Consider the following 27,416-nt stretch of genomic DNA (forward strand, 5'->3'; position numbering starts at 1 on the left):
CATACTGCTGCTGACAGGCAGCTAACTGACAAGGCAAAAGGGATGTAAAATAAAGTAGGACCAAGACATTAAAAGGTCTGCTCCAGAATAGTACAAAACAGAATAGGGCACTGCTATTTCTCTCCTATCAGTGTCTTCACAAAACAGATTTATCAGTGTCTAGAATTGTCTAGCTTTCTTCTCCCAAGCTGCACAGAAACTTCTAATACTCAATGCAAGAATGACTAATAAATATTGAGAAACATTTGTTCCTGATGTACACAGCAACAAGATTTCAGCTGTCATCTGGCCTGAGCAAATAGGGCTCATATCTTGGTTGCTGTGTGTGATGTAGAGAAGGTATGCTGTTGTTCTGTAAAAGTACGAATAAGCAAATGTGTACAGAAAGGTGCAGTGTTTTAAGGCATAACTAGATTTCTAAACATCGTTGCTGGCTGTCAAAGTGCTTAAAAAACTACCAAAACTTAGTGTATAAAAACAACCATAATGCCCTGTAAACACATGTAAGTATATACTTCACATTTGACATGTTTGTTGTATATATTTCCAGTATTTTATCACATACAGATTTATAGATCCTTTCTCCACTGGGTATCTTTTGTTTAATCCAATCAATCAGCTTCTCTGTTCAACAAAACTACTACTTCCAAATAAAATGCCATCCACATGGAGTGGATATATATTGCGGGAAAGGGAAGAGTAAGGCACAACCATTGTGATGAAATTTATTATTATTAAGCTTGATTTTATCTTTACCCTTTGTTAATAAAGGGACCTAAATGTAAATATTCAAAAACTGCAACCATGCAGGTTCATTATTGCAGAAGGGACAGGTGATTTAATGGACATAACTGCATGATCGCAATTTTGTAATTACAGTTACCTGTCTTTGCTCCTTCATAGGTGCCGCTACCTTCTTCTCTTGCTGGTTTCCTGATCTTTGACCATCCTTATTATCCGGGCAGGGGGGACATAGTATCCACGCATGTACATAGGAGTTCATTCAGCCCCAGCAGCCCCAGGGATTTCAGGGATACCCCGCATATCCCAGCAACATGTGCAGCTAAGCGTTTTTTCTTATCTTATCGAACAGGCAGGTAAGTATTAACCCCTTTTTGCAATAAAGACCTGCCTGCTCATAAATTTTGCAATATATAGTTCCAGTTTATTGTTGGAACGGTTGGAATGGACAGCTGATAACGGCTAGTACCGTCCACAAAACAAACCAAATTGTTATGCCATAGGGAGTCCTATGGCATATGAGTCCTATTACAGCATGCCCAACATCTGAATTGTCCAGAAACATTTCTGCTGAACAATCCATCCTACAACATACATAAACATTGGTGGTTATCCTTGCAGCATTTTTATTTACTTCTATCCCCTTTATATAGACTCCTTATTCCAACTTTTAGATCTCATTTTACATATGAATACAGAAAATCTCCTCTATATTTCCCAGACTTATATTTATATAGAATAAATGCCATTTTATATCTACCTATATTTAATCAAGTGAAACCCAGTCTCTGTAACCTTCCCCAGTTGTTCCATGAAGCTGGAGGTGTAACAGATCTTTTTTGGCTATTGAAGAGAACATAAAACTGAAATAGTCTGCTGTGTCTGGCAGCTGCTCCTTAGAGACTCTGGAGTGTAGAACTCAATATTCATATTGCGGCCAAGACTACTAAGCTTCGAACGTGTGACCTCTAAAATAATTAAAGTGAGCGGAGCATCTGTGAACACAGTGGGAGTTTACAGCAGCCGTTCCAACACATTCCCTGCATACAGATCTCATTAAACTAACAAGGATCTATCTTGAAAGAGCTTGCAATCTAATTTATTGCTTTAGAAGGAAGTCAGGTAGAATTTGATGATTGGTATGAAGACAGAGAGGTGACCTGGTGTACAGTTTTGGGATTCAGACACACAATTATCTCACAATTAAAAGGGATTCTGGGAATGAACGAAACAAGTGCAACTGTATGTCACTGTAACAAGTGTATATTTTTCCATTCATTTGCATTAAAACCACAACGGACAAGCACAATATCCGTCAACAAACTCATCATTGCAATTGAAAAATGGTGATGGTGCATCAAAGTTTGTATTGTAAAACATAGGTAATCCATTCAAACTAAATGTACTGACCTTCCACAATGCACCACAACCCTAAAGCCAAGAAGCCAGCCAAAACATTTTTTCTCTTCTGGATAAAACAGGAAAGAATTACAAACTCTGCCAGATTCTTTTTGCCATCCTTGTCCCCACTGGGGAGTCTTATTAAAACCTGATTTTATTGCTGTCTGTACCTTTCTGTTTTCGTGACTATCCCTCCCCATATTAAATACCGGAATCACAGAGACATTATGTAAGACAAAATCTGGTGTTGGACAGGAAGAAAAATTTGGCAAAATCTCTAACACATACTTATTATATTCAGAATTAAAACACACTGGCTGAGTTTAAGACTGGAATTTCTGTTTTTAATGAGGTAACATAATACAACCTCTGAAAATTATCACTTATCCTGTGGAAGAAACAAAGAAGGACATTTATAAAAGCAATGAGACGGTTGGCTGTTGTATTTGCAACCCCCTCCACCTCAAAAAATGAGATTTGCACAGGTATGTGACAGATTTGTGTTTTAAATGAACACACAGTGGTCTGGGTCAGGTTTTATTTTGCTGTGATTCTATTTTTTAACAGCTGAATGGAAATTATGAATAAAGGTGCCCTAGGTCCTGTTTTGATTGGCTTTGTTCACTTCAGATAAATTTGGCATTTTTAAGTCACTTTAGGCAGGTAATATGCAGGTCAGGATGAGGTCAACTCCAGTTCAAATGAACCTGTCTATGATTTCTGAATGATCTCAGAAGAATATCAAACTTATGCCATCTACACAAGTCCGAAGCCTATAAACACAAGACAAATGTGTCTCAAATGTGACACAAATCTGCCTCGCTTCCACTGTTTGGCATTGTCTAGCTGTATTGAAACTTCCCCCAAACTAGAGACACCCCTTCCTAAAAAGTACTTTAGGTTAAACTTACCTACGCATAGGGTTTCCTCTACATTTCATGGGTTTGTTTGGCTAGCAAAGAAAGGAGCAAGTACAAATACTAAACTAATTTCTTGCTTGCACAGGCTTCTCTCCATGTGACGGAAACCTCAAAGCCGCTCACTTAGCCGTCTGGCTGGACACAGGTATGTAACATCATCAGGTACAATGTAGGACCAGCAGTCTTGCATAGTACTGGACAATGAGTGCCTTACCACAACTGGGAGTATAAAATAGCAGTAAAGCACCAGCTGCTGGGGAATAATCATACAAATTTCTTACCACCAAAGTTCAAAGAGTCCTTGCACATGCAGCAAAGTGGGGTTTAATTTAACCCATGAAAAGAAATATGGGAGCTGAAGTTTTTTAAGGTGCAGACTTTGTGTGCCTTTTCCTTCTATTGCTTATTGTGATTTGTGACATGGATGTAAAAAAATGATTATGACATGCAAAAAAGTAGCATATAAGACACATATAAACACTTTAGTTGAAAAGATTTTCTTCAACAAGAAAACACAATTGTGTACGTGTTAAACAACATTTTGAGCAATTCAGTGGCAGCATATGGAGCTAAAATCACAGATTTTGTTTTAAAACACAATATGTCCTGGCCATGATGATGTAGGCATTGATCTGTGGATTGGTAGTATAAAAATGATCAGAAGTTAGAGCACAATAAAGTGTAAAAGGTTTGGAGACTCGTAGCTCCCAAGGTTTGTCTCTGCATTCTCCTGAAGTCATGGATCCATAATGACTGCACAGCTAGTTCTGGAAATGTCCATTAAAAATCCATTTTCATTTTGATAGCATTTTTTATGAAAATACATTGTTTATTAATGAATGTTCTGTAAGAGCGTATTTATTTTTTTTTTTTTTTATTAATTGGAAGTATTTTTTCATGTTTGTTGGCATTTTGAATAATTCAGCAGAACTCCACCACTGAGAATGAGAACACATATTATGTCATATTGGCACAGATTATTGTTCCTTTTTCCTTTGCTTGTTAGAATATCAATTCTGAATTCTACTAGAAGTGTTATACAGATATTCTCACTATATGATCTTTGAACATGCTAAGCCCCCTACCAGCTCTGTGTTTAAAAAATGTTTAGAATTTACCATTCATAAATAAACTAAGCATACCAAATGCAGTCATATTTGTGTCTGTATATTTTCAGGCTGAAGGCTTTGATAGAGCCTTTTAGCTCCTACATTTCCAAATTGCATTTAATCCTAGGTTTTAGACTACAGGGAGCTCCTATGTCAAGGTAAAAGAGGCTCCTGTGCCAGCCATGCACAGTTTATTATACAGCCTTACTCCCAATGAATGATAGCTAGCCTGACAGCCATTTATGTGTTCCACCCAAATAACACCATGGCCAGACACAAATAGAAATAAATAACCCAAACAAGTTCATAATTGGTCATTACACATGCACTATATATATTTAAATCATGTTTAAAAATTTTTTAAAACAGGTCCAATATCTGAATTTGCCATTTATAGGCAAACAGAAGCAAGATGTACAAAGTTCAATCAAGAAACCACTGAAGGCATGGAGGATTTTAGTGCACAGGCAGTGGCAGTGAAAATTCTCCTGTAAAGTTAAAATGAATACTTGTTTCTAGCCTATTTGTTACAAATACCCAATTTCCTGCTTCAAAAACAACACAAATGAAATTAAATATGTAAAACGATTCCATTTTGTGTTTTAAGCCACATTTTGGCATAGTATAAAGGAAGTGTCAGTACATTTTGGCACATTATCAAGGCAGTTATTGTTCAGAAAAGTCACATAACTTTTTTCCCTTGAAATGTATACAATTAGAGGGTAACTATATTTTATGGTTTCAATCCTTTACTCAAGAGAAAGGCTTTTTGGTTTGGCTCACGACCCAGAAATTCCCGCAGCAGATCCATGCCATCCACTGATCCTCCAGGCTTCAGGATAAGGTCTTTGTATTTCTTTCCAACCTACAAGGAAAAAAAAGTCACGGATTTGGGTCACAGAGCAGGGTGTGTAAAAAGAATCTCAGCTACTCATGGCAGAGAGCGGTCAAAGAAAGAGAAAAAAGATGAATGGATATTCCTCTGGCTAAAGCTCAGTAAAGTAACCATTAAAGAGAATGTATGATGAAAATAATATGAAGGCCACAATTGCTGCAGGCTGTTGCCAGACTGTTATACCTATTCAATGCTGTAATATTTTTCAATGTTGGTACCCTAAAACAGGCATGCAAAGTGCATGCAGTCTGATAACCTATAGCATGATGTAATGAGGTTTATAAATATAACTAAACTATTACAATATATTAATGTATACCATAAATATCTAACATGTTTAATTTCAGCCGTTATAGTGCTAGTAAATTAAAAGGAACAAAAAATAAAATTGACATTTTCCTTTTCTTATCTTCTTATTTTATATATTTTCTTACAGAAAATTGGTTACAAAAATAACTGGCTCAGCGTAGGTCCAGTCCAATCCTATGACAGGTCTGATGAGCTCCTTGGTAATGACATTGGCATGACCTCTAATGATATATCTATATCCCCCAAGGGCAACTCTGAGTCCTCTTTTACAGTGTTCAAAGCAACACTTCATCAGCTTGTCCATGCACTGTACCTTCCAAATCAGCCTAATATAAAACAGTGGTCTGGCCAGTAGCTAACCATACTGGTAATCTCTCTGTAGTCATGAAACATGATCATGAGCAATATTATCCACATCTGGATCCTGAATGGAGCTTTATCTTTTAATCTGATAAAAATATTTATTTTAATTTAGAATGACATGTCTGTAATTCATTGCAACCAAAAACGGTGCATGACAGTTTGGCATCTACTCCAGCAATGACAGCCCAAATATTTCTTATAAATAACCACATTAAGGGTGCTATTTTTTTGGTTTAATGGTAAGACTTCCTGATAAGTCATGTTCAGCCTCATGAAAGCAGGCCTATTTTAAAAATGCACAGCTAAGCCACATCTCACATTTTTTTTTCTTGCAGCGCAATGCATATGCGACCAACACCACCTTCCTCTTAAACAGACCCAGGCTCAGCTCTCCTCAAGTAGGGGCATCGTTATTCAGAAGTGCCATGGGCAGCACATCCCTTAAATACAGTCCTATTGACTGCCTGCTGTTCTTGCCTTCTTTCGCACCCATCTAGTATTGAGAATTCCTGATAAATAATCCATCACATTATTAAATGGATTAATATAATATTTACATTTCACTTATTCTCTAATATACTTTCTTATTATTGTGTGTATACACTGTGACTAGTGTATAACAAGCATACATGTTTTAACCATTTCTCTTTACGGCTGAGCTGCAAGCAAATATTTATAGCCTGTGGCACACACACCTGCTCCAGATCTCTCACATGTTGCAAAGGTAAGTGTACACATCTAGCTGAAGAACAAATGAAAATCAACTAGGTAGTAGTTACAACCTCCAGTACAACCGTATACTGCAATTGCAGTGTTCTCCCCAGCCACTTTTAGCCGGATGCACCACCCTGCAATTTTCTGTGATCAATTGTCTGTTTTGGGGTGGTTAGTGAAGAGTTGGGTCACAATACAGGGGCTGCCACCCGCCTACAGCTTCTTCCCACCCAGCATAAAAATATATCTGGGGAGAAGAAAAAGGAATACAGATAGGCTTCTAAAAAGGCACCATAGGTTTACAGTAATTATGTGTAAAAACAGTATTATTTAATTATACTTCGAATACAAAAAACTTTAAAACAATGATAAGGTTATGTTACAAATTGGCATGATAAGGCACTCTATTCACACTATATAGGTTAATAGTAGGTTTTACAGACTTAAACGTTACTACGTTTAAGTTACTACTACTTAAAAAATTACTGCGTATAGATCGTGAGACAAAGAACGGGGTCTCGTCCCTAGCCCTCAGCCCGTTCTTTGTCTCGCGATCTATGATATACTATCATGCCTTTTTAGAAGCCTATCTCTTTTTATTTTTCTTCTGAATATAGTCCAATTTTGGACACCAAAGGCTTTGGCACCTGATGTTCCGTTAGCTATAGACTATTACTAGATATCTGGGGAGAATACTGAATTGATATATTTACAGTATACTAGAAGATTGGTTACAATGGAGTTTACTTACTACTGACTGGTCCATATTTAAAAATTGTTCCATCGTGTTTTTCTCCTGGAAAACCTAACGTATGTGTATTCTTATAATTCAAATCATGCCCCATTCCCATCCATTGCAGTCCCCAAGACACAAAGGTAGATGACAAATGTCTTAGATTTTACCATCTATTAAGCGTTCTTTTTTCATTCAAAGCCTTAATATATATATAAAAAATAATGAAACTTACCTCTGGATTCATTATTCCTTTCTGTTTGAAACAACTATAGAAGATATCCATTGAGAAGACTTCACTCCACAGGTAGCCGTAATACTGTCCATCATATCCCCCAGCCAGGTGCCCAAAGGTGGCTGGCATGTTTGTACCTTTAATCACAAAGAAATATTTAGGACAAGCAGACCATCTTCACCAAAGCACTATGCACTATAATGGTACCATGCCACTGATTTATGCACCATCTTGCATCCTAAAAAGTGATCAGTATTTCAATGTCTGCAAATACGTTGCATTAATGTGAACCTGATCTGGCTAAAAAAGTGCCTTAGATGACAGCATTGTTGAAGCAGCTGTGCTAATCTGTCCCTGTGGAACCTAGTCCAGTCACCCCTTCCAGTCATTAGGGATAGTGCTGAGTATGGGTCTACTGGCTTTTATTTGTATCAGTAATGTTTTCCTTTTCGAAAAAGCAGCTTGAAAAATATCAAATGCAAGCCAGAAGCAGGTCAACTGTCAATGCAATTTCTTAAACTGATGTCAGAAGCAAGCTCCATTAGCCCCATCAACACAAGTTCAAAGCCCTAAATTTCTTAGCTACTGAAAAATGAATTTTACCAAGAGATGAATTTGGTTTTTGACAAGCACCGAAATATCTGCACATTGACAGTTATTCACATTTGAAGGAAAACTTCACTTTCACTAAAACATGATTTATTCTATTTGCTTTCTCATTAATATTATTATTACCTTATTTAAAAATCAGATTTAGGTTTAGATGAACAACCACTCGATAACTACATTTATACCAATATGTTAGTACATACTTTGCATTAGGTGACACAGTTCAGAGCAGTCCAGAAAATCACTACATGCAAAGTCGGGAGGTAGATATTCAAAAATTCATTAAGCTTACATTTAAACAAATGGAAACTGCAAGTTAGCTAATGGAGTCATTTATTTTTATTATTTGGGATGAAACTTCAATTATGCATTCCGCAAATGTGGTTTCTGTAAAGTCCATTTGTGAACTAGACTCACAGAAGATTGTTCTCTACTCAAGATACTGCCATCCATTGTACAGAGCATATTATACAGCTTCCAATTTTCTGTGAGCCCCAGTGGGCACTTACCTGTGCATGAGCAATACAGAGCAATCGGGACTCTGGCTAGTTATCTGCATCTTTCTTTCATTCATTCTTGAGAAATTATCGTATAGTTTTAATAATACTTTATGCTGTGTTAAATTGTCACACAATTACACCTAGCAGTTTGCATTCTAAGTACATTTATTACAAGTAGTCTTATGAGAACAAGGCCCTGCAAAGACACAAGAAACAATTACACCTTACCTGGTGTAGCAGAGATCCCTAGAATCTCCTCCGAGAACTTGGCATATTCACTGGCCGTGTCAGCAGATGGCTTTGTGTGCAGAGATTGGTCAAGTTTACTGAGAACAATCTGACGAAGAGTCAGGAGACCTGAAGATTGTACATATGTAATGTTTAGAAGTTTAAATGTAAGATAGCACATTAACTTGACTGCCTTATTTTTCATTACATCATTACAGCACAAAAATTGTGTCCAAAGCATGCCAAATAGCTTGCTATATGGTCCTTAATGGTGTCCCCTGATTTGACAAAATTATGAAAAGGAGAATGAAAAAAAAACTTAGTAGATGGATGGACAATACAAAAGAATGTGTAAAATATTTAGACCAATTTAGAACTAATTTAACTAATTGAAGCTTGTTCAAAGACTCAAAACACAAAATACCACCTACAAAGGTCTGGGGGTTGCATGCGGCTTCAGGTTGGACACCAGGAATCCAAAGGCACAGAAAATCTGTTCTTAAATTTACCTCACCTTGCCTAAAAAATGCCTAAAGGAAAAGAAATCATCTTGCTGCTAGTTAATACACCTGGAAATCTTGACTTGGAGAGGATTTGAGGACCCGTGTGCAGCCTGAACCTAGGATGCAAAGGGCTTCACAGGGACACAGCTATCAGTACGCTAAAATGCACTAGAACAAGTCTGGCCTAAAAAATCTGGCCCAATGTCTTTAGAATGTTTCAGATTTTTTTAAAGAAGCATGTAAACATCCTTGTCAACAATGTTAGGCTAGTTTACGTAATAATAAATTTTGTCCATTACCACCAGTTATTGTATCACACAATACCAGTGGGCATATGAGTTGCGCTTCATTATGAATGTCAGCCTAATGCACCTTAATTACTTGCTAGTAATTGTATGACCATCCATACAGCGTTGCTGTGATTTCTACAAATATTTTGAATTGAAGCTGTACTCCTCTTTGTCAAAGGGACTGAAAAATGAATTCAAAATCCAAATCCATCCAAAATGTTTTTATTTATGGATAATACCTGTGTCAGGATTTTTTATTTATAGTCTGTTATTACATATTATAGAAACTTTCTGTCTTGCCAGAAAGTAATAGGAAATATCTTTGTTGGACACAAATCAAAGTTTTATAATAAAATGTGCAGAGGTCAGAGCTGCTGTCAGTTTATTACTACTGTCTTTTCATTTTGTGTCCTGCTGTCACAGGCTGTCAGAACAGAATTTGAGGTCAAATCCTGTCAATGGACAAGAAGGACTTGGAAGAGGTATTTATTCTTTCCAAGCCTACCCAACACAAATTAATGTTTGGCTGGGGCTGAGCTGTGTGTAAACATGACTGATAAAACTGGTTACTGGTGTAATAAAGTAACTGTATAACACTGGATAAGAATAATAATAACTCATTACAGAAATAAGAATCATGTACACACAGAAATCAAACATTACAAGAAACACAAAATACAATATCATAATTATCAATAACTATTGCCAGGTAACCACTTATAGCAACAGGATCAGTGAAAGCCAGTTCTTAATTATTATTATATTACAATTTATTTTAACTCTTATGCTAAAGAATGGAGTTTACATTTTTTACACTTTTTGCAGTGGTAATCTTACATTTAAAATAAAAGTGTATCCAAACCCCCAATCACAAGATGTTTGAGTATTTACCTGTATTAGCCAGTCTGGACTCTATTAATTTGTCCAGCAGGTCATCAGGAACGGGGCTGCCATCTACGTAATGTTTGGACATTCTCTGCAAAGCCTCTCTCTCCCACACCCAATTCTCCAGCATTTGGGATGGCACTTCCACAAAATCTGTTTCCACGTTTGTCCCACTAAATCGCGCAAATTTTGTCTGCAAATTTAAAAACATAATTAAAGTGATAATATTATTAATGAACTATAAAGTGCTAATATTATTCAGTGCTGTACAATAAATAGGGGTTGATAGACAATCCTGCAATAATAAACAGGTAAAAACAATGACAAAAGATGAGGACTCTTCCGAATAGATCTTACAATCTTAGGCATAACTTTATGCTTACTTTTTCTTTTAATCATTGTACAGGATTGCAGGGGGGGATCTTGGATGGAAGGTACATTTCCCATATACATGGATGCTGGTCCCTTTAAACTGGTGTGTTGGGAAAGGAGTCACACACCGGGAGTTGCACCTGCCTAGCAGGAAGGCGGGAATCCCATAAACGTCCAGGTGTGCAAGAGGGAAGAAGGAGTAGAATTGCAGGAAGTAGTCTGCAAACAAGCTTGGTGGGGAATCAAGCTAAGAAGTGGTGTTGCTGTTACATGGGAAGCTGTTGATGCTGATTTGAGTTCGTTTGATTTATGGACTGTGGGAACTACAGGCTGGGGATTGGACCCTCACAAGAAACTTGTATTGGACTCATCCTTATCGTGGGGACATTTTGATGGACTATAGACAATTACCCAACTAGGCTTAAGTAAGCCATTTTCTGTTTTGTTTATATTCCCTCCTGGGTTGCTGAAATGAAGCTGGTTTCTTTAGTTATCCCAATAAAGTCTTGTGTCTGATACACCCTTTTGGTGGAAAGCATGCTGGCTGTGGTCTGAGATAATCCCCAGACTTTACATCATGAACCCCTATATATGAATACTGAAACTCTCACTGCAATACTTACCCTCTCCCTGGCACTCTGCTGCACAAACTGGCTTCAGCAGTGGTCCTCTTCTGGGTTAAAACATGCCTATCAACATTCTACTATCTTTCTGTAAGTATACAGCCCCCTGCACTGTCGTAGCACGATGCAGAGAATGATGCAAACTTAATCACTAGCCCAGCACCAGAGAAGATTGAGAGTCCAGGTTGTCCTGGACCTACCTCAGCCTGTAACCAGACATTAAAAGGAAAAGTGGCACAGCTTATCACTTGGTTTGCTTTCTCTTCCTATCAGCATGTTTCTTGGCTGCACATGTACTGCTTTTGCAAGAGGGTGACAGCAGGTAAAATCCAGGTACTTGCACAGTGTGCATTTAAGAAATACACCTAATTGTGTACAAATTGTAACAAAGCTGCAGTAGTTGTGTGCCCATCAGCCTCAACCAAAAGCATTCTCTCATCTATGATTGCACGGTTGTAGTTATTATAGACATTCGCATGAGTGCTGTTAATTATCAAGGCAGTTATATCCCTTTTCAGTACTAAGCTTACATCAAAAGACAGCAATGCATTTCACCGTTGCTAATTAAATTTGTGCAGACTGCTGCAATCCAGAGATGATTTAGTCAATATAGACCAACATAAAGTTATTTATTTCTAATATTTATGTAATGTTTACTAATGCTTCCTGCCCCTTACCATTGAGGGATTTTACATTCATAATTTACATATTAGGCAGATTCCCATTCCTGCACATATCGAACCCTGGAACTTTCTATTCTCTTCCTGCCTTCCTCCTCCAAGTCAGTGCTCCTGGCTTACAGAAACCTGTAAATTACAGGCCCAGCGAAGAAAAGAGTTTATTATTGTTTACTGATGAAGAAAAGGAACAAACACGGCAAAGATTGTAGATATAGAAATGAGTCACCACACCTTAATTGACTCTGCTGAAGAGTCACAACTGAGTCCTGGATGTAGAATGTCAGTTTATTAGTATACCCTGTGTCAGGACAGTGAAGAAGAATGAGGTCATCTTCTGCTACTGCTTCTGCAGCAAGCAACATTTAAAGGGTATCTAAGGCTTACATTTATCATTGTACTATATTATTCATCAAGTGTAAAGATAAATGTGAAGGCCCAGTAGTGGGAATGTACAGAATGCATTTAGGTTACTTTTGTATTACATTTGGGTGAGCTAACTGTGAAATAAAATGTGAATTGCACACTGCTGCATCTCAGTTTGTTATTTGCAATTTGTTACGCAGCACTGTACATTAAATAGGGGTTGCAAATGACAGACTAATACAGACAGTGATACAGGAGGAGCGGACCCTGCCCCGAAGAGCTTACAATTTAGTAGGTGGGGAAATGAGTTTATTGTATTGAAGCGAATCACTAAAGCACAGCAATAGTAAAAATGTTTTAATGCCATTAAAGTTGTAATCACTCCATTGGTTACCACCATTCTCTAACAGGTGAGAAAGAGCCAATACCTGCTTGTGATTGGATGACTCCATTTCCCCTTTTCATTTAGCTACAATAGAAGAATTGGTGTACAAGTATAAAAAAATGGGCCTGTATTTAAATCAAATCTATCAAAAGATATATACAGGTTTCTGCTCTTGACTACATGGCTAACTAGTTATCTGCAGCTTTTATACTTTTTAGTAAATCAGAAATCCATAATTCCACACATGGCGAGCAAAACACATAAATTACAGATGCCATAAAGGTAATTTGTCAGGTAGACAGGCAGCGAGCTGAGAAGAGATATGTAATAGCAGAACCCTTTTCTTTTTCATGACATTGTTCTGTTAATGTTCTTTCTGATATGTCTTAAAGAAAAGAGTACATTTTCTCTGGCTACAGTAACAGTAGTGATGTTGTATTTGATAGTAATTATTGTGAGTTATACGACATTAGAGGCTAGAGCAGCGGTCGCCAACGGTGATCCACGGCTCTGTTCGGTGCGCCCCAGAGCGGGGTCAGAATAAGGACCCCCGCTTGGGGGGAGCCCCGGCCGAAGCTGCAGACCATGTCCCCCGTACGGATTACAGGCTCAGGGAAATGGGCGCCCACTCTCTTATTGCAGGCTCAGATCTGCGATAGGAGAGTGGGCTGGTTCTGGCATCTTGACGTCACTATGGGGGAAGTTCCTTCCCCTTTGAGTGACACCCGGCTCCCCCTGCATGTGCGCTCCAGGGCTGGTAATTTTAGTGGTCCGTGGTCCAAACAGGTTGGCAACCAATGGGCTAGAGAATGTCTTCTGATGTCAATTGGACAGACCCTGTATGGTTGCAGTAAGGTAGGAAGAACATCAGGGCACAAACACTGCACTACCCTACAAGCATATTTTACAAACTCTACACAGAAATGGATATAAAAACGTTTACATATACAGATACCATTTGAACACTATCATAATCTCCTTTCCAAAAATATCAAATCAAATGTAAAATTTATTTTTCAGTATTTCAGCAGAATGACTGTGCTAAGATGCTGTCTTGCAGTTTGTACTGGTGTTGTCAGTCTGATTTGTGTGCTCCTTCAGGGGGTTGTTGGGCTGCCAGTCAGACTTATCAGATAGACAGTGAACAAAAAAACAGCTCGCAGGACAGACTGACAATACTGCTGCTAACTGGAAAGCAGTGGCCTAGCACTGCCAACCTGGAACAAGAAATGCTATTACTGGAAGAATTTCCAACTAAGAGATTTTGCAACAAATTCAACAAATTACAACAAACACTGTATATAGTAAGATATAATGCCATCCCTATTAAATGACAAATTTTGGGTTTATAAACACCTAAAAAGATAATTGTTTCATAATAAAATATGTAGGCTGCCTTCACGTGCCTATTTATGAACATTGCATTTGGCTTCAATATTTACATTTCACAGTTCAAAAACAAGTACAGGTAGTCCCCGAGTTAAGGACATCTGACATACAGGCGACTCCTAGATATGAATGGGGCTTCCCTGCTTGTTTGTGTGCAGGATGGAGGCTTGATAGGGGGGGAGAGGGCAGTTTGCATGACTTGCAGAAGAATTTTGCTGTTCTGCAACATCTTGTAACTCTTTAATGACCAAGACAAACTCTGCAGATGTTTCTTTGCATATCAAAGCACAGCTTGCTCCAGAAATGTCTAGGCTCCATAATTTTGCTTTTTTTTTTTTGCTTTCTTTGTGATTAACTTTCAGTGAGGATTTCATACAGTAACTGACACGGTGCTGCCTAATATGTTGAAAAAAACATGTGTCTTAATTGCATTTAATAAAATAATGTACATGTTTTGACTTACATACAAATTCAACTTAAGAACAAAGCTACAGTCCATATCTTGTACGTAACCCAGGGACCTGTGTGCAAATAAACCTGACAAATGATTTGTGACCAGTCTGTTCTGGTCTGTGACTGTGAAGTGGCACCAAGTGTGGTCTCCTGCTGCTTAAGCCCATCAGCTTCAAGATTGGATGTTGTGCATTCAGAGATGCTCTTCAGCATACCTCAGTCGTAGTAAGTGGTTACTTGAGTTACTATTCCCTTTCTATCAGCTTTGGCCAGTCTCCTATGATCTCTGGCATTAACGAAGCATTATTGCCCATAGAAGTGCCGTGCACTGGATATTTTCCCTTTTTTGGACCATTTTGATGGTTATGCATGAAAATCCTAGAAGATCAGCAGTTTCTGAAATACCTAGACTAGGTCAAGTTCAAAATCACTAAAATAACTTTACCATTCTGATGCTTAGTTTCAGCAGCAGGTGACAGCACTGTGACTACATGTCTACATGCCTAAAAGCATGCCATGTGATTGGCTGATGTTTGTGTTAACAAGACGTGGAACAGGTATACCTAATAAAGTGGCCAGAAATTGTATATACAAGCTCCAACGATATCATTCAGAGGTAAATAATGAGTAATACATACAATAATTAAAAAAAGCCTTATTCCCAAAACAGGTAGTACCCGGGTTAAGGACATACGACATACGGATGACTGCTAGATACAAACAGGGTTCCCTGCTTGCTTGTGTGCAGGACTGAGGCTGGATGGGGGGTGGTTTGCATGACTTGCAGAAGAATTTTTGATAAACATGGCTGAGATTGTGGGTGATTTTAAGGACTGAGCTCTTTCTGCAGCCTCTTGTAATGACCAAGACAAACTCTGCAGTTGTTTCTTTTTGCATATAAAAGCACAGCTTGCTCCAGAAGTTAATGATTGTTAAGGCTCCGTAAAGTTTTTTTTTGTTTTGTTTTGTTTTTATTAACTCACAGTGAGGATTTTTTACAGTAACTGACACCATGCTGCCTAATAACATGTTGAGACAAACATCTGTCCTAATTGCATTTATTAAAATAATGTACATGTTCCGACTTACATACAAATTCAAATTAAGAACAAATCTACAGTTCCTATCTCATATGTAATCCTGAGACTACCTGTACAACATAAAAATAGGGACTAGAAGAATCTCAAACCCAACCCTATACCTGCGTAAGAAGCTAACCTCTCTGTTTTTTTGCCATTTTCTGGCTATACATTTCGCAAGCAGCATACCTCTTTCTATCAAAGGGCATAAAATACTCCATTAATACACAAGCCTGGAAACCTGACTCACAAAAGCATTTGTGCTGGACGATTTCTAATTCCACTTCAAACAATTATTTCCATGTAATGACTGCGCTGAAGACCTTAAGATAGATATGGCATGCGAGGAAATTAATTCACAGACTAAAAGTGGTGGCGTAGGATTCAGATCACCATTATTCAAGGAGGATAATGGGAGATTTGCTGTTTACACAGAAAACAGACAGAAGCTCAAGTTAAATAAAGCATGGAGGATTCAATCCGTCTGTGCGTTCCGCCTTTGTCACACTTCCGTAATCAGCTTTTTTCCATATACTATGTAATCGCTGGCGTCCACGTTTTAAAGCTAATTTTAGAGGTTCAATCTAAAATAATCCAGGGGAATTAAATTGAATATTTCCATGACCACTTTACCAGTTGTAAGAAGACATGAAGCATAGAAGATATCCATTTCTTCTAAAATACACGGACATGCTTTTATAGCTCATCCATAATTCCTCAGCTGAGCGGCATAAATCATATTTAACTCAGCCGGTGTCACATGATGACAAAGTGCGGAGTGCCACTGAGGCTTTCATTTGTGTTACACTTCTCTCATATGGAGAGCTGTTTTATGGTTTTACATGATCTAGAGCAAAACGATAAACAGCATTATCTAAAGTCAAGATTTTTTTTTATTTTGGATAAACTTTATTGCTGTGAAAAAATGTTTTGAGTTGTCACCAGAACAGGAATGGAGAAGAAATCATTCAATGGTAACAGTTGCTCCAGTGAAAGCTTTGCAAATCGGAATTAAGTAAAAATCCTGCAAAGCAGTGTTCTCCCAAACCCCTTTTAGCTGGGTGCACGTCCTGGCACTTTTCAGCAACCATCAAGCTGTTTTTGGGTGGTTATTGGAAAGTTGGATCACAATACCAAGGCACTGAACAGTTTAGACATAATACAAAAATAATGGAAAATGGGAAATACTAAGAGGGTGGACATTAGAAATTTGACAGACTTATGGAGGTTACTAGATTCCTATGGCATCAACAACTGAGCACGCTAAATTTGTCATGTGTTTCCCCATCCTTTTTTTGACCACCTGGCTACAGCTTCTTCCCACCTAGCTTAAACAGTTTCTGGAGAAAGAACTGCAACCAAATTACAGATTTCCTGTTTATTAAAGAGAAGAACTCATGCAATTTTAATAATTGCCAAACCACTTTTTTCTTGAAGCTAGTGGGGATCTTCAGGAGGGGTATACTTGACTTATATATGAAGCTTGTATATGCCTAGCCTGAATGTATCTAAGATATGATAAAAAAAAAGGAGAAAAAAAGGTAGGCTTTAGCAGGCAATATTAGTAAAAAGTCAAAATGTGTTTGTTTATTTACATTTACACCTGAAACCAACAAAGATCCACTATGCTATCACCTTTTTGAGACCAAGGCTGTCAGATATAAACATAAAAGAACGCTCAGTATATTGTAGATCCACCAGGTTTTTTACATTACCCTGGATCTACAATATACTGAGTTTTTTTTTTTTTTATGTTTATAACGGACAGCCTTGGTCTCAAAAATCCCCTGAGGAAGCCAATGGGCGAAACGCATTGGGTCCTGAGACCAGCATTTTTCTGTTTATGTGACCAGTTTATATGACCACAATCCCCTGTGAAAAATGTAAAACACGGGTTCCGTTTTAATGCAATTAGCACCGGATCTATATGTCTAGCTAGGGTGATAGTATAGTAGATCCTTGTTGGTTTCAGGTGGAAATGGTAAAAAATTAAACTAATTTTGACTTTATACTACTATTGCCTGCTATAGCCTGCCTTTATTCCTTCTTTTTTCTATCATATACTTTATTCTTGAGTTACTGAGAGCCCTAAGGTTATGCACCCTGTGCAAACTTGGTAACAGAAAGCTGGAGGTATTTCTACAAAACTGAAAATTTTTATCAAAGTATCTATAAGATAAATATCTTTTTCTGTTATTTCAAAAAGCCTATGTTTTCATGTAAGTTGTTTTGTTAATTTAGGAAATAGTTTGTGTACTAGTACTTTTACAACTACAGGGTTTAAAGTTACCACAAGCTCGCACTCTTATATTGTTATTTTATTTGGAAAACAGTCATGAAAAAAAAAGTGTTGTGATTGTAAATATTTAACAAACCTAAAGGTTCTCTTTTTATTCCAAAAAAGCTGTGGAAAGAAAGTAGCTTGTGCAAAATAAAGCATGGAAAAAAGCTACAAAGCAAAAAAAAAAAAAAACAGCAAGTAAAAGCAAAAAACAAAAAAATGAACAGCGTCATACAATAGATGGACTTTGATTCTTTTATTCATATACATCTGTTCTCACTGTGCTACAGTGAAGATTCTTTCAAATCAATTGCACAGAGCGACGATTCTGAACCGTGTCTAGCATATAGCTTATCACACAGCACCTCCTAGTGAACCAACAAACAGGAAAATCAGTAACTTTTATTTTTAGATCTTGTGTAAGATGCAAAAACTACCGCACTTGCTTGTCAAATGACCTGTGCGTCATTAAAGGAGAACCACAGATTGACAGAGAAAAAAATGTTCCCACTAGGTCTAGGTCAAAGATAATAACCATGTTTTTGCATTCAGCCAGGCACTAAAACACTGGCCCTGATGTATTGAAGCTCTCCAAGGCTGGAGAGAATACATTTTCAGTGAAGCTGGGTCATCCAGCAAACCTAGAATGGATCTGGTCTAGGAGTGAAAGCATTTGCTAACAAAAAGCAAATTACTTTTAGTAAATCCATTCCAGGTTTGCTGAATTACCCAGCTTCGATGAAAGTGTATCCTCTCTAGCCTTGGAGAGCTTTAATAAATCAGGGTTACTGCCTCGGCCAGTATAGTTACAACATTTGGTTCTCCCTTAGTTCTCAAAAGGAAGGGCTCACTGTCATGGGTTTAAAAACACACAGATGCTTAACTCACATTTTAATTACTTACTTTATGCAAACATGACGGCCTGCATGCAAGACTAGCACTCCAACTTATCTGGAAGTTGCATTGTTAGAGTGATTTCTTACCCAGCAAAACAAGGCTGCTGCACTAAGAACTTGCTGACACACAGTGCTCCTGGTAGATGTAATCCTGGTGAACATACTTACCTTAAAATAAAATGACAATTGGCAAACCTATTGTTCTGCAATAAGACATACTTACCTGCCTGATCATTGTCTTCTCTAAAAAAAAAAAAAAAAAAAAAACACAAAACTGAGCTGCAAATGCGCAGCTCAGCATAGGAGACTGGCATGTACTCAGGATGCAACCCCTGGGGCTGCTAGGACTGAATTAACTCTCAGGAGCATGCAACGACTGAAAGGAATAGAAGAAGAAAGAAGATGGCAGCAGAACAGGAACAGGTGAGTGCATTTAAAAAATTATGATCAAAATTTGATAAAATTTGATTTTATTGCAAAAAGGACATTACCTGTTCCCCTGCAATAAAGGACTTGCCTGGTTACAATTTATCATTTTCAGAGTTTAGTTCTGTGTTAAGTTTTGTTTTTATAAAGAAGTTGCAGGGAGCTCAACAAAAACGACAGCACAGCCACAATAAAGGAAAAAAAGCAAGACATATGAGGAATACCCAAGGTACTTTTTTAGGGAATGCCTTAACATTCTTAGGTCTTCAGCTAAAAGTAATAGATTACATATTTCTCTCAGACTTTTATTTACTAGAGATAAATTTTGTATCTGTCAGCATGCCTTAGTGTGTGCATCTGAATTCGTTCCTGGTTATCCCCAGAGATCTGCTCAATGACAAACCGTTCTCATTAGGGATAGCATAGTCATAGACATTACAGTGTCATGTAATGTAACCTACATTTCAGAATTCTGAGTGTACAGTGGAAGATTAAACTATTAGACTCCAAAATAGTGGTAAAACAATCCTAAACTGCAGTAATGAATAGATAAAAAGATAATTGCTTTCAGATGATGTAACATGAATTTCATGGAATCTATTGATTATTGTTATCTGAAACCTTGAATCCTGAACTTTTGAAAACGTGAATGCCATACACCTATTACTATGTCAGTTTTGTTGACCAAAGTGAACTTGTGCCCTCTCTGAACAGCTTTATAGTTGTATATCTGAATACTCGCCCAACAAACAACGAATTAAACATAACCTTGTATAACCTTAAATAAAGGAAGCTGTCCACTAATGTAAGGGAGATTCTTCTTTCTACTGTATAATGTCTATTACTTGCATGATCTAATCTGGAGAGTCACAATGGAAGACTTTAGAGATGCCAGTTCTGCAGTAGTGCTGCTTTCATTTGAAATTGAACTATAGTGTAAAAGTAAAACATTGCAGTGGGATGCTTGGCTGTTAGGAATAAATTAATGCCAATTTGACCTAACCATTACAGTTGGGAGAAGATCCCAACTAAGAGCATGGTGCCCAACTAAGAGCATGTTTAAAAGTAAAAAAAAAAAAAAAAAGGTAAAAAATAATAAGGTAGGCACTAACCTGAGAGCATATTTGGTGCATAACGTGTCCAAACTCATGGAAATAAGTCTTGACTTCATCATGACGTAAGAGGGAAGGCCGGGTGGGTGCGGGCTTGGTGAAGTTTGCCACCATGGCTGCTGCAGACATCATCTTACTTCCATCTGGTAGGAGGCAGCCTGGCTGCAGACTAAAACACGCAGCATGACCATACTTTCCTTCTCTAAGAGAAGATAAATACTGTTAGGCTCATGATAGGGAGGAGGATATTGAACACACCAGGTGTAACAATACTGTATGCATCATTGACTTATATCGTACACATTTAGGCAATAATAATGGACATAGTTTTCTCTGTTTACAATGAAATATTTACCCTGATTAGAACTGCGCACACAGGGAAAATCTGACTTGCCTACTCTAAAATATAAGTATTCCAAACTTTAAACTGACAATTAGCATGTTAGGGGTCTGTAACAAATTTTTAAATGCAGCTTCTATTTTACATTCATGCATTTGAGATGGAGAGGTTCATCATATTACTTGTAAAGTGAGCAAAAATCAGCAAAAGCCTGAAAATGCAATAGTTTGCTATATGCACACTAATATGTAACAGGTTTCAGTGGTTTACTGCACACCTTAGTTTTTGTGTGAACACAGAACTGAGAAATATAAAACATAGCTATTAAGTTTTTGTATTTTTGGTAAATCCTAACTTTAGGTCAATAAACAAAGTGCAGACAAGCAGGTTTTCATGACAGGCAAGACAGTTTCTCTTCTCCCATAAATGCTCCTACCTGCCTGTCAGCAGCTTTGGTTTGTCTGTACACTAAGGCTGTGTACACACGTTAGACATTTGTGGCTGGAAAGGATCTTTCACGATCTTTTCCAACGACAAAAGACTGAAAGATGCATGAACAAGCACTGTACATACAGCACCTTTCTGCTATATAGAGAGGGGACGGAGAGAACGAGTGAGCGGCACCCCACTGCACTCTCTTCCGTTCACTTGTTTTGCAGTTGTTCGTTGTTCATTGATCTGCAGGGACAGATTCATTAGCGTCGTCGGACGAGCACTGTACACACGCCAGACTCCAATATGATACTAGCCCTTAAACGATAATCGGATGAGATTCATCTGACGTGCATAAACATAGCCTAAACTAATCATGTGCAGCTCCGTGTACAGGAGACGATTATTGCAAAGATGTTACTTTGATAAAGGAAAAGGTCATTTCTACACATTTACACAATGTTACCCGATTCTGGCCTGGTCAATCAAGAAGTCAAAGACTCCAAAGTTGGAAAAATGCAAAGTGAGGCCTGAAGAGCCAGCAATGGAAGACAGAGTGGCATTTACAAATTACAAATTACTTCTTACTTGCAAATATCTTTCAACCACAAGTGTTTCCTAGCTGAAGCACCAACGCAATGTAATCAATTGGAAATGCTTTATCAAGTGTCAGGGATTGATTTTTCATCATTTGGAGGCTCAAAACTAAAAAATAATTGTGCTTGAAAGATGTTTTCACAGTTTTGGAAATGGCTGAGTTTATTCTAAAAATCCTTTTTTTTGCCTCACACAACTGTGATGTACTCTTGATTTTTCTACAATTCCCGGGATAAAATGTTTTTAGATGAATCATTATACTAGGTCTGGATACATATTCATTATTTAAACAATTCAATTAAAAAGCAGTAAAATACAAAAAAATCAGTCTATATGGCAGTCTACACAAGTACCAAATCCTAAACTTATGTGATGCACAAACCTTCCAGAGTAAACAGAAACTTCCTTTACCTCCACTAAATGGACCAAATATTGCTTCTTTGTTGTCTCACACGCTCCATCTCCCGGACACTGGAGAGAGCGTGTGTGAGGATTTTAACAACAATGGCAGGACTAGGTGTAGCCAGGTGTTTACAGAAAAGCTATGGGCTTGTGAGTAGGAAATGAAAATACTGTTAGCCATACCCTCTGCAGCAATGTTCTTCCCACTGTAGTACAAGCAGGCACAGCCTACATGAGAGTTGCGACTCCAAATTTAAGAGCAGTGCAGAATTGTTGCTCAATCATTCCATGACGCTGCATTATAGGGACTTCACCGGCATGCTTAACATGCATTTACAAAACTTTGCAGGAGGAAATAATAACAGACACATTTATAATTAAATGCTGCAGGACATATGTTTTTAATAATTGTAACCTATTTGCCCTTTTTAAGCTGAACATATAAGTTTTCTTAATTTTCCCTTTTAAATTAGATTTTTGATCTGTCTAATTTAGTTGCCCACTTTTGAACCCTCTACAAGACTGTTTACACCATATTATCCAAAACTGGACCTCATATTCTAGAAGTTGGCTTACAGGCAATTTATTGTGATTTGATTTGATTTTTCTTAAGCTGCGTACACACTTCCAATTTTTATCGTTGGAAATGAACGACGAACGAACGATCGATTGGGCAAAAATCGTTCGTAAAAAAAGTAACCAACGACGCCGACGAACGAGAATAGTCGCTGGAAATGAACGACCCGACCGGCGGATCGGATTGGACGACGATCGTTTACCATCTATCGTGTGTACCGTCGTTCATTGATCGTCCATGGTCTGAGCATGCGCGGTGAACGAACGTTCCTGTGGTGCACGTCACTTCCTGTATCGTTCAAACGATCGCACCTATTGTGTGTACAATATCTGCGAACGATCGTGTCGTTATCTGCATGTACAGGATCGGTGCTTTACGATCGTTCGCAGATATCGTGCAGGATCGTTCGTCGTTCGTTTACCAACGATAATTATTGGAAGTGTGTACGTAGCTTAACACTTGTGAAATTCATTCTGTAACACTAGTGATATTTTAATGATATTTACCTAGGATAAAGGTCCAAGTAAAACTGTCCGAGAATATCTCCTGTTGCAGCATCATAAACCGAGTACAGAGTCACACTTTCATGCCAGACGTGTGCATTTTCCACGCGCTCAAATCGGAGTCCAAGAAGCTCCTGGTAAATCTGTAAAAGGCTTTCTGTAACTGTCTCCATGGGGAAATATTCCCGTAATTTGTCCTGATCCACAGAGTACTTTGTCTCCACCACACGTGTGAGGTAGTAGTTCAGGTCCCAGGCATTAATTCTACCATCAAACTCCAAACCTCTCTCTGAACACTCGTCACATTTCATCTGCAGAATCAATTGCTTCTCTTCCTCTCCTAGAGGCTTTACCTTTGTCTTCAGATCATCTGTGAGACACACAAACAGGTCACCAGATTTAAGCAACAGCCCTTTCAAATAAATTGTAAGGTGATAAACAAAATCATTGGATATATATCCAATATAAAAATATATAAAAATATTTTTTATCCTATTACATATAAAGTAATTCTAAAAGTAAAATTTAATTCCAGACAAAATGTTTTCTAGTTTGGAAAACTGTGAGTGGGTTAGAACCTCAGTCAGAATTACTATTGAATACTGATGCCCCCCACCTACTTTCTGTTCTTGTAAAACATAATCCAAGTAAACCCTAACAGAAGCAGCAATAAAAGCATATTTTAGTTCAGCAAGGAAGAGATAAAACCTACACTGTGCAGATTTTTTAGCACTAGACATGGTGCCATGACCAAAAATTAATCAGTACTCATGTTTCCAGGAAGTCCAAAAAAGAACTTACTCTTACATTTGAAAAAATTGCTTGAGATCTTACTCTCAAGAGATGTTACTCTTATATTCCTTGGGCCAAATACACAAAGGCAGACCTGCTACCAACTGTGTGTGCTTATCAGTTTGAATCACTTTCTAATCTGCAATCATTCTTTGTTGAAAGTACAAAAACATGTACACACATGTACAATAAATATTCCGCGGTAGGGATGGGGTGAATCACAGTACAGGTGTGAGGTTCAATAAGAACTGCTTGAATGTTTATACACACAAAACAACTTGCGTAATTTCAATTGATATTACCAGCACATCCAATCTGCCCACAAGTGACTGATAGGACAATTGGACATAGGTTTTTCCCCCTCCTAGATTGTAAGCTCTTCGGGGCAGGGTCTTCTCCTCCTCCTGTATCACTGTCTGTATCTGTCTCATTTGCAACCCCTATTTAATGTACAGCGCTGTGTTTGCGCTATATAAATACTATTTAATAATAATAATTTCACTTATGATTGATTTTAGATTCAATCACTTTTCACAATTAGATCAGTGAATATATCGAAAGTAAAAAAATAAGCCGTAATTTACTAGGATTTAAAACAATCTTTATATATATATATATATATATATATATAGTTAATTCACTTACTAGTACCTTTTGGATTTTGGGAGACAATCAGAACAGGGGAAAGGACTAATGGCAAAAACAAGACCTAAAAACTTCATGCAGTGTCCTCAGTGTTGCAGGGTCACAATGCTAACGACACAACTACATGTTTTAAAAAGTTTTACTAACTAAAGATCCATCTTCAAGTTTTAGAAAAGAATAAGGAAATAGATGGCTGTAGACACATATACATCAATTTCATATTCTGTTTTGTATGAAATTTCCTTATACTATTCTCACTGTATTTAATATTTAGTATTTCTTTGTGACCTTTTAGGTCACTTTACTCCGTTTACTCAGTTTAGTTTTAATGGTCCAATGAGTAATAACAAGACAGCTAACCTAGAAAAGCAGAGACTTTCCTTGTGTTCTTTGCTGTGTTTAGTTCAAGGACAAAGTCAGCATGTGTTTGGTATCCCAGCAGCTCTGCCAGTTTAGCCCGCAGGGTAATTAGCTGCTCTAGAATTTTAGTATTCTCCTGAAAGAAAAGGAAACATAAAAGGCGTTAATGACACAGGAAAGTGAATGGCAAATGCTGGAAAATTCCAATTTATTAATTTAGATAGATGTAATAACTGAGGCAGTTACTGATCTAATATCTACTCTATATGGTCAATGTATAGCACATCATACAGAATAATTTAAATGTTTTTACTATATTAGAATTCAAAATTTTAAATGCTTACTTTTATAAACTATGCGTTACTTTCTCATTACATAAAATTTTCAATGCTAATAATAAACCAATTTTATGAGCAGTTTATTAATACTGTGGTCTCAGCATTCTGGGCTTTGAAATAGGAAAGTCCACCACTAGCTACTCCTTTTTGGTTTTTAAATGACATTTCATACAGATCCCACAGAACTCTAAAGATAGGATGGGGATATATCCTTCCCTGGACTAATTTAGTGTGTTTCAGTTAATTTTCTCTGACCTCTACACCATTAAATGGACACCCGACTGACTGTTATGGATGATTTTTCTTTGTGCATCATCACTACAATTTGCATTGCTAAAATAACAAGTTGCATATAGTTGCTGAATTGACAGTATGCACTAATACAAGGACATATTCCTGTAACTTGTGACTGTTGAAAATAGGGAATTCGTTGCTGAGAAGCATTTGACAACATATAATGGTTTACAGCCAAACAAATCAGCCTAACAAAGTGTGCAACAAAAATAAACAAAACCATTTTTCTCTTTAAACCCACGTAGAACTTCTTGATAATGCTGTAGGTGTCTAAGTGGAGCAGCCCTACACCAAACAAACTCCATGTGATTTGCAAAGTATTGTACATACCTCCATACATCTACTATTGAAGGCAGCCTCCAGCTTCATCCGAGTTTCAGGCACAGAGCACTTTTTAAGGATAGGGAAATAGTGAGGATATTGGAGAGTTACTTTATAGCTCTGGTTTTCTGTCTTTTCTAAGCCGTCAATGAAGTCATCAGGAAGACCCTCTGTCAAATACAAAATGGGGTAAAGCTATTACAACAAATCAGTACACATCAAGACATTTTAAATCTTTCCTGCCATTGATATTGTCTGTTAAAATGACAAATAGAAAATACTTCTTATCTTACTTATGAATCCTTTCAAAAGCTACTTTCAATTCAGCAACCACAATTACCAATATTATGTGACTACACAGGATTTCCACATGTAATTCAAAAGTTCAAATCAGGCTTTTCTGGAAGCTGCTGGACCTCAGGTGATTGTATTTAGGTGAGATGACAGAGGTAAGGAAAAGTCTACCCAGAGAGATAGTAAAGGATCTATAGAACAGCAGGCTGTAATACACATACTGTAAGTGCCTCCACCACACATAGAACAAAGATATGGAGGTTTTATTAGACATGGATGCAGCATAGACACACAAACACCACCTGTGACTACAGAAGAGCAAAAATTGCATGTTCTAAACAGATATTGTGGACCTCTGAATAGCACAGACAGTCATAGCAACAGTGAAGAATAAAGTTTTTTTATGGACTAAAAAACTATAAGGGTACAGGAAAAAAAAAAGGTTTACTTTTTTCTAGATATAAAAAATCAGATATAGATACTTGACAAAAATATTTTTAAGGTACCGTATGTTCAGGCTAGAAAGATTTTACTGCAGCATTTACCACTCCCAAGTGCCTACAGCCACTTGCTAGACACACACGGACGCAATACGAGGCAGTAACCACTTTTTAAGGTATTTGCTAATCCCTGCCTAGGCGCTTGCAAGTGGCTGCAAAAACCTAGCAAAGTGGTGCTTTTTTTACCTTGAAAAAAATCTGCATAAGTAGTGACAAAGTTTCAATTCAAGTCTATGGAGGCAGCAGGGGCGGCAAGCTGTCCCCGGATGCTCTATGTAGCATCTGGCAAACAATGTGGCAATGCTGCTCTTTCCTACCACCTGTCAAGTTAAAAAAACATTTGGTCCAATGTTAACTTTTTTGCAAACAATTTTAAGTGGCAAAACGGCATGAAATTACTTGCAAATACTGCTAATCTGAACATACACTTACTCAAGTTTGGAAAAAGCATAACTGTTTTATGTGCAAGCATACCGTTTCTTGGAGCTTTTGAAAAAGAGTGTTGTATAGGTATTGTAAATGTTACT

The 27,416-nt window shown here is 37.6% G+C and overlaps 1 protein-coding gene across 3 annotated transcripts in view; it reads right to left on the reverse strand.

Annotated features, from left to right (window-relative positions):
* Nucleotides 1-2,459: 2,459 nt before the first annotated feature.
* The window catches only part of NLN (neurolysin), a 40,954-nt gene continuing 15,997 nt past the window's right edge, over nucleotides 2,460-27,416 (reverse strand). For all 3 annotated transcript variants that reach the window (XM_072416347.1, XM_072416348.1, XM_072416350.1), the window contains exons 6-13: nucleotides 26,105-26,265; nucleotides 25,143-25,278; nucleotides 23,349-23,715; nucleotides 20,495-20,696; nucleotides 10,442-10,628; nucleotides 8,758-8,886; nucleotides 7,421-7,557; nucleotides 2,460-5,036 (exon numbers count right to left, since the gene is read on the reverse strand). In XM_072416347.1, coding sequence (XP_072272448.1) covers nucleotides 4,905-5,036; nucleotides 7,421-7,557; nucleotides 8,758-8,886; nucleotides 10,442-10,628; nucleotides 20,495-20,696; nucleotides 23,349-23,715; nucleotides 25,143-25,278; nucleotides 26,105-26,265 — 1,451 coding nt within the window. In that variant the 3' untranslated portion in view covers nucleotides 2,460-4,904. The remainder of the gene's footprint in view (nucleotides 5,037-7,420; nucleotides 7,558-8,757; nucleotides 8,887-10,441; nucleotides 10,629-20,494; nucleotides 20,697-23,348; nucleotides 23,716-25,142; nucleotides 25,279-26,104; nucleotides 26,266-27,416) is intronic.

This window comes from Pyxicephalus adspersus, chromosome 6 (genome assembly GCF_032062135.1).
Source record: "Pyxicephalus adspersus chromosome 6, UCB_Pads_2.0, whole genome shotgun sequence".
Lineage (NCBI taxonomy): Eukaryota > Metazoa > Chordata > Amphibia > Anura > Pyxicephalidae > Pyxicephalus > Pyxicephalus adspersus.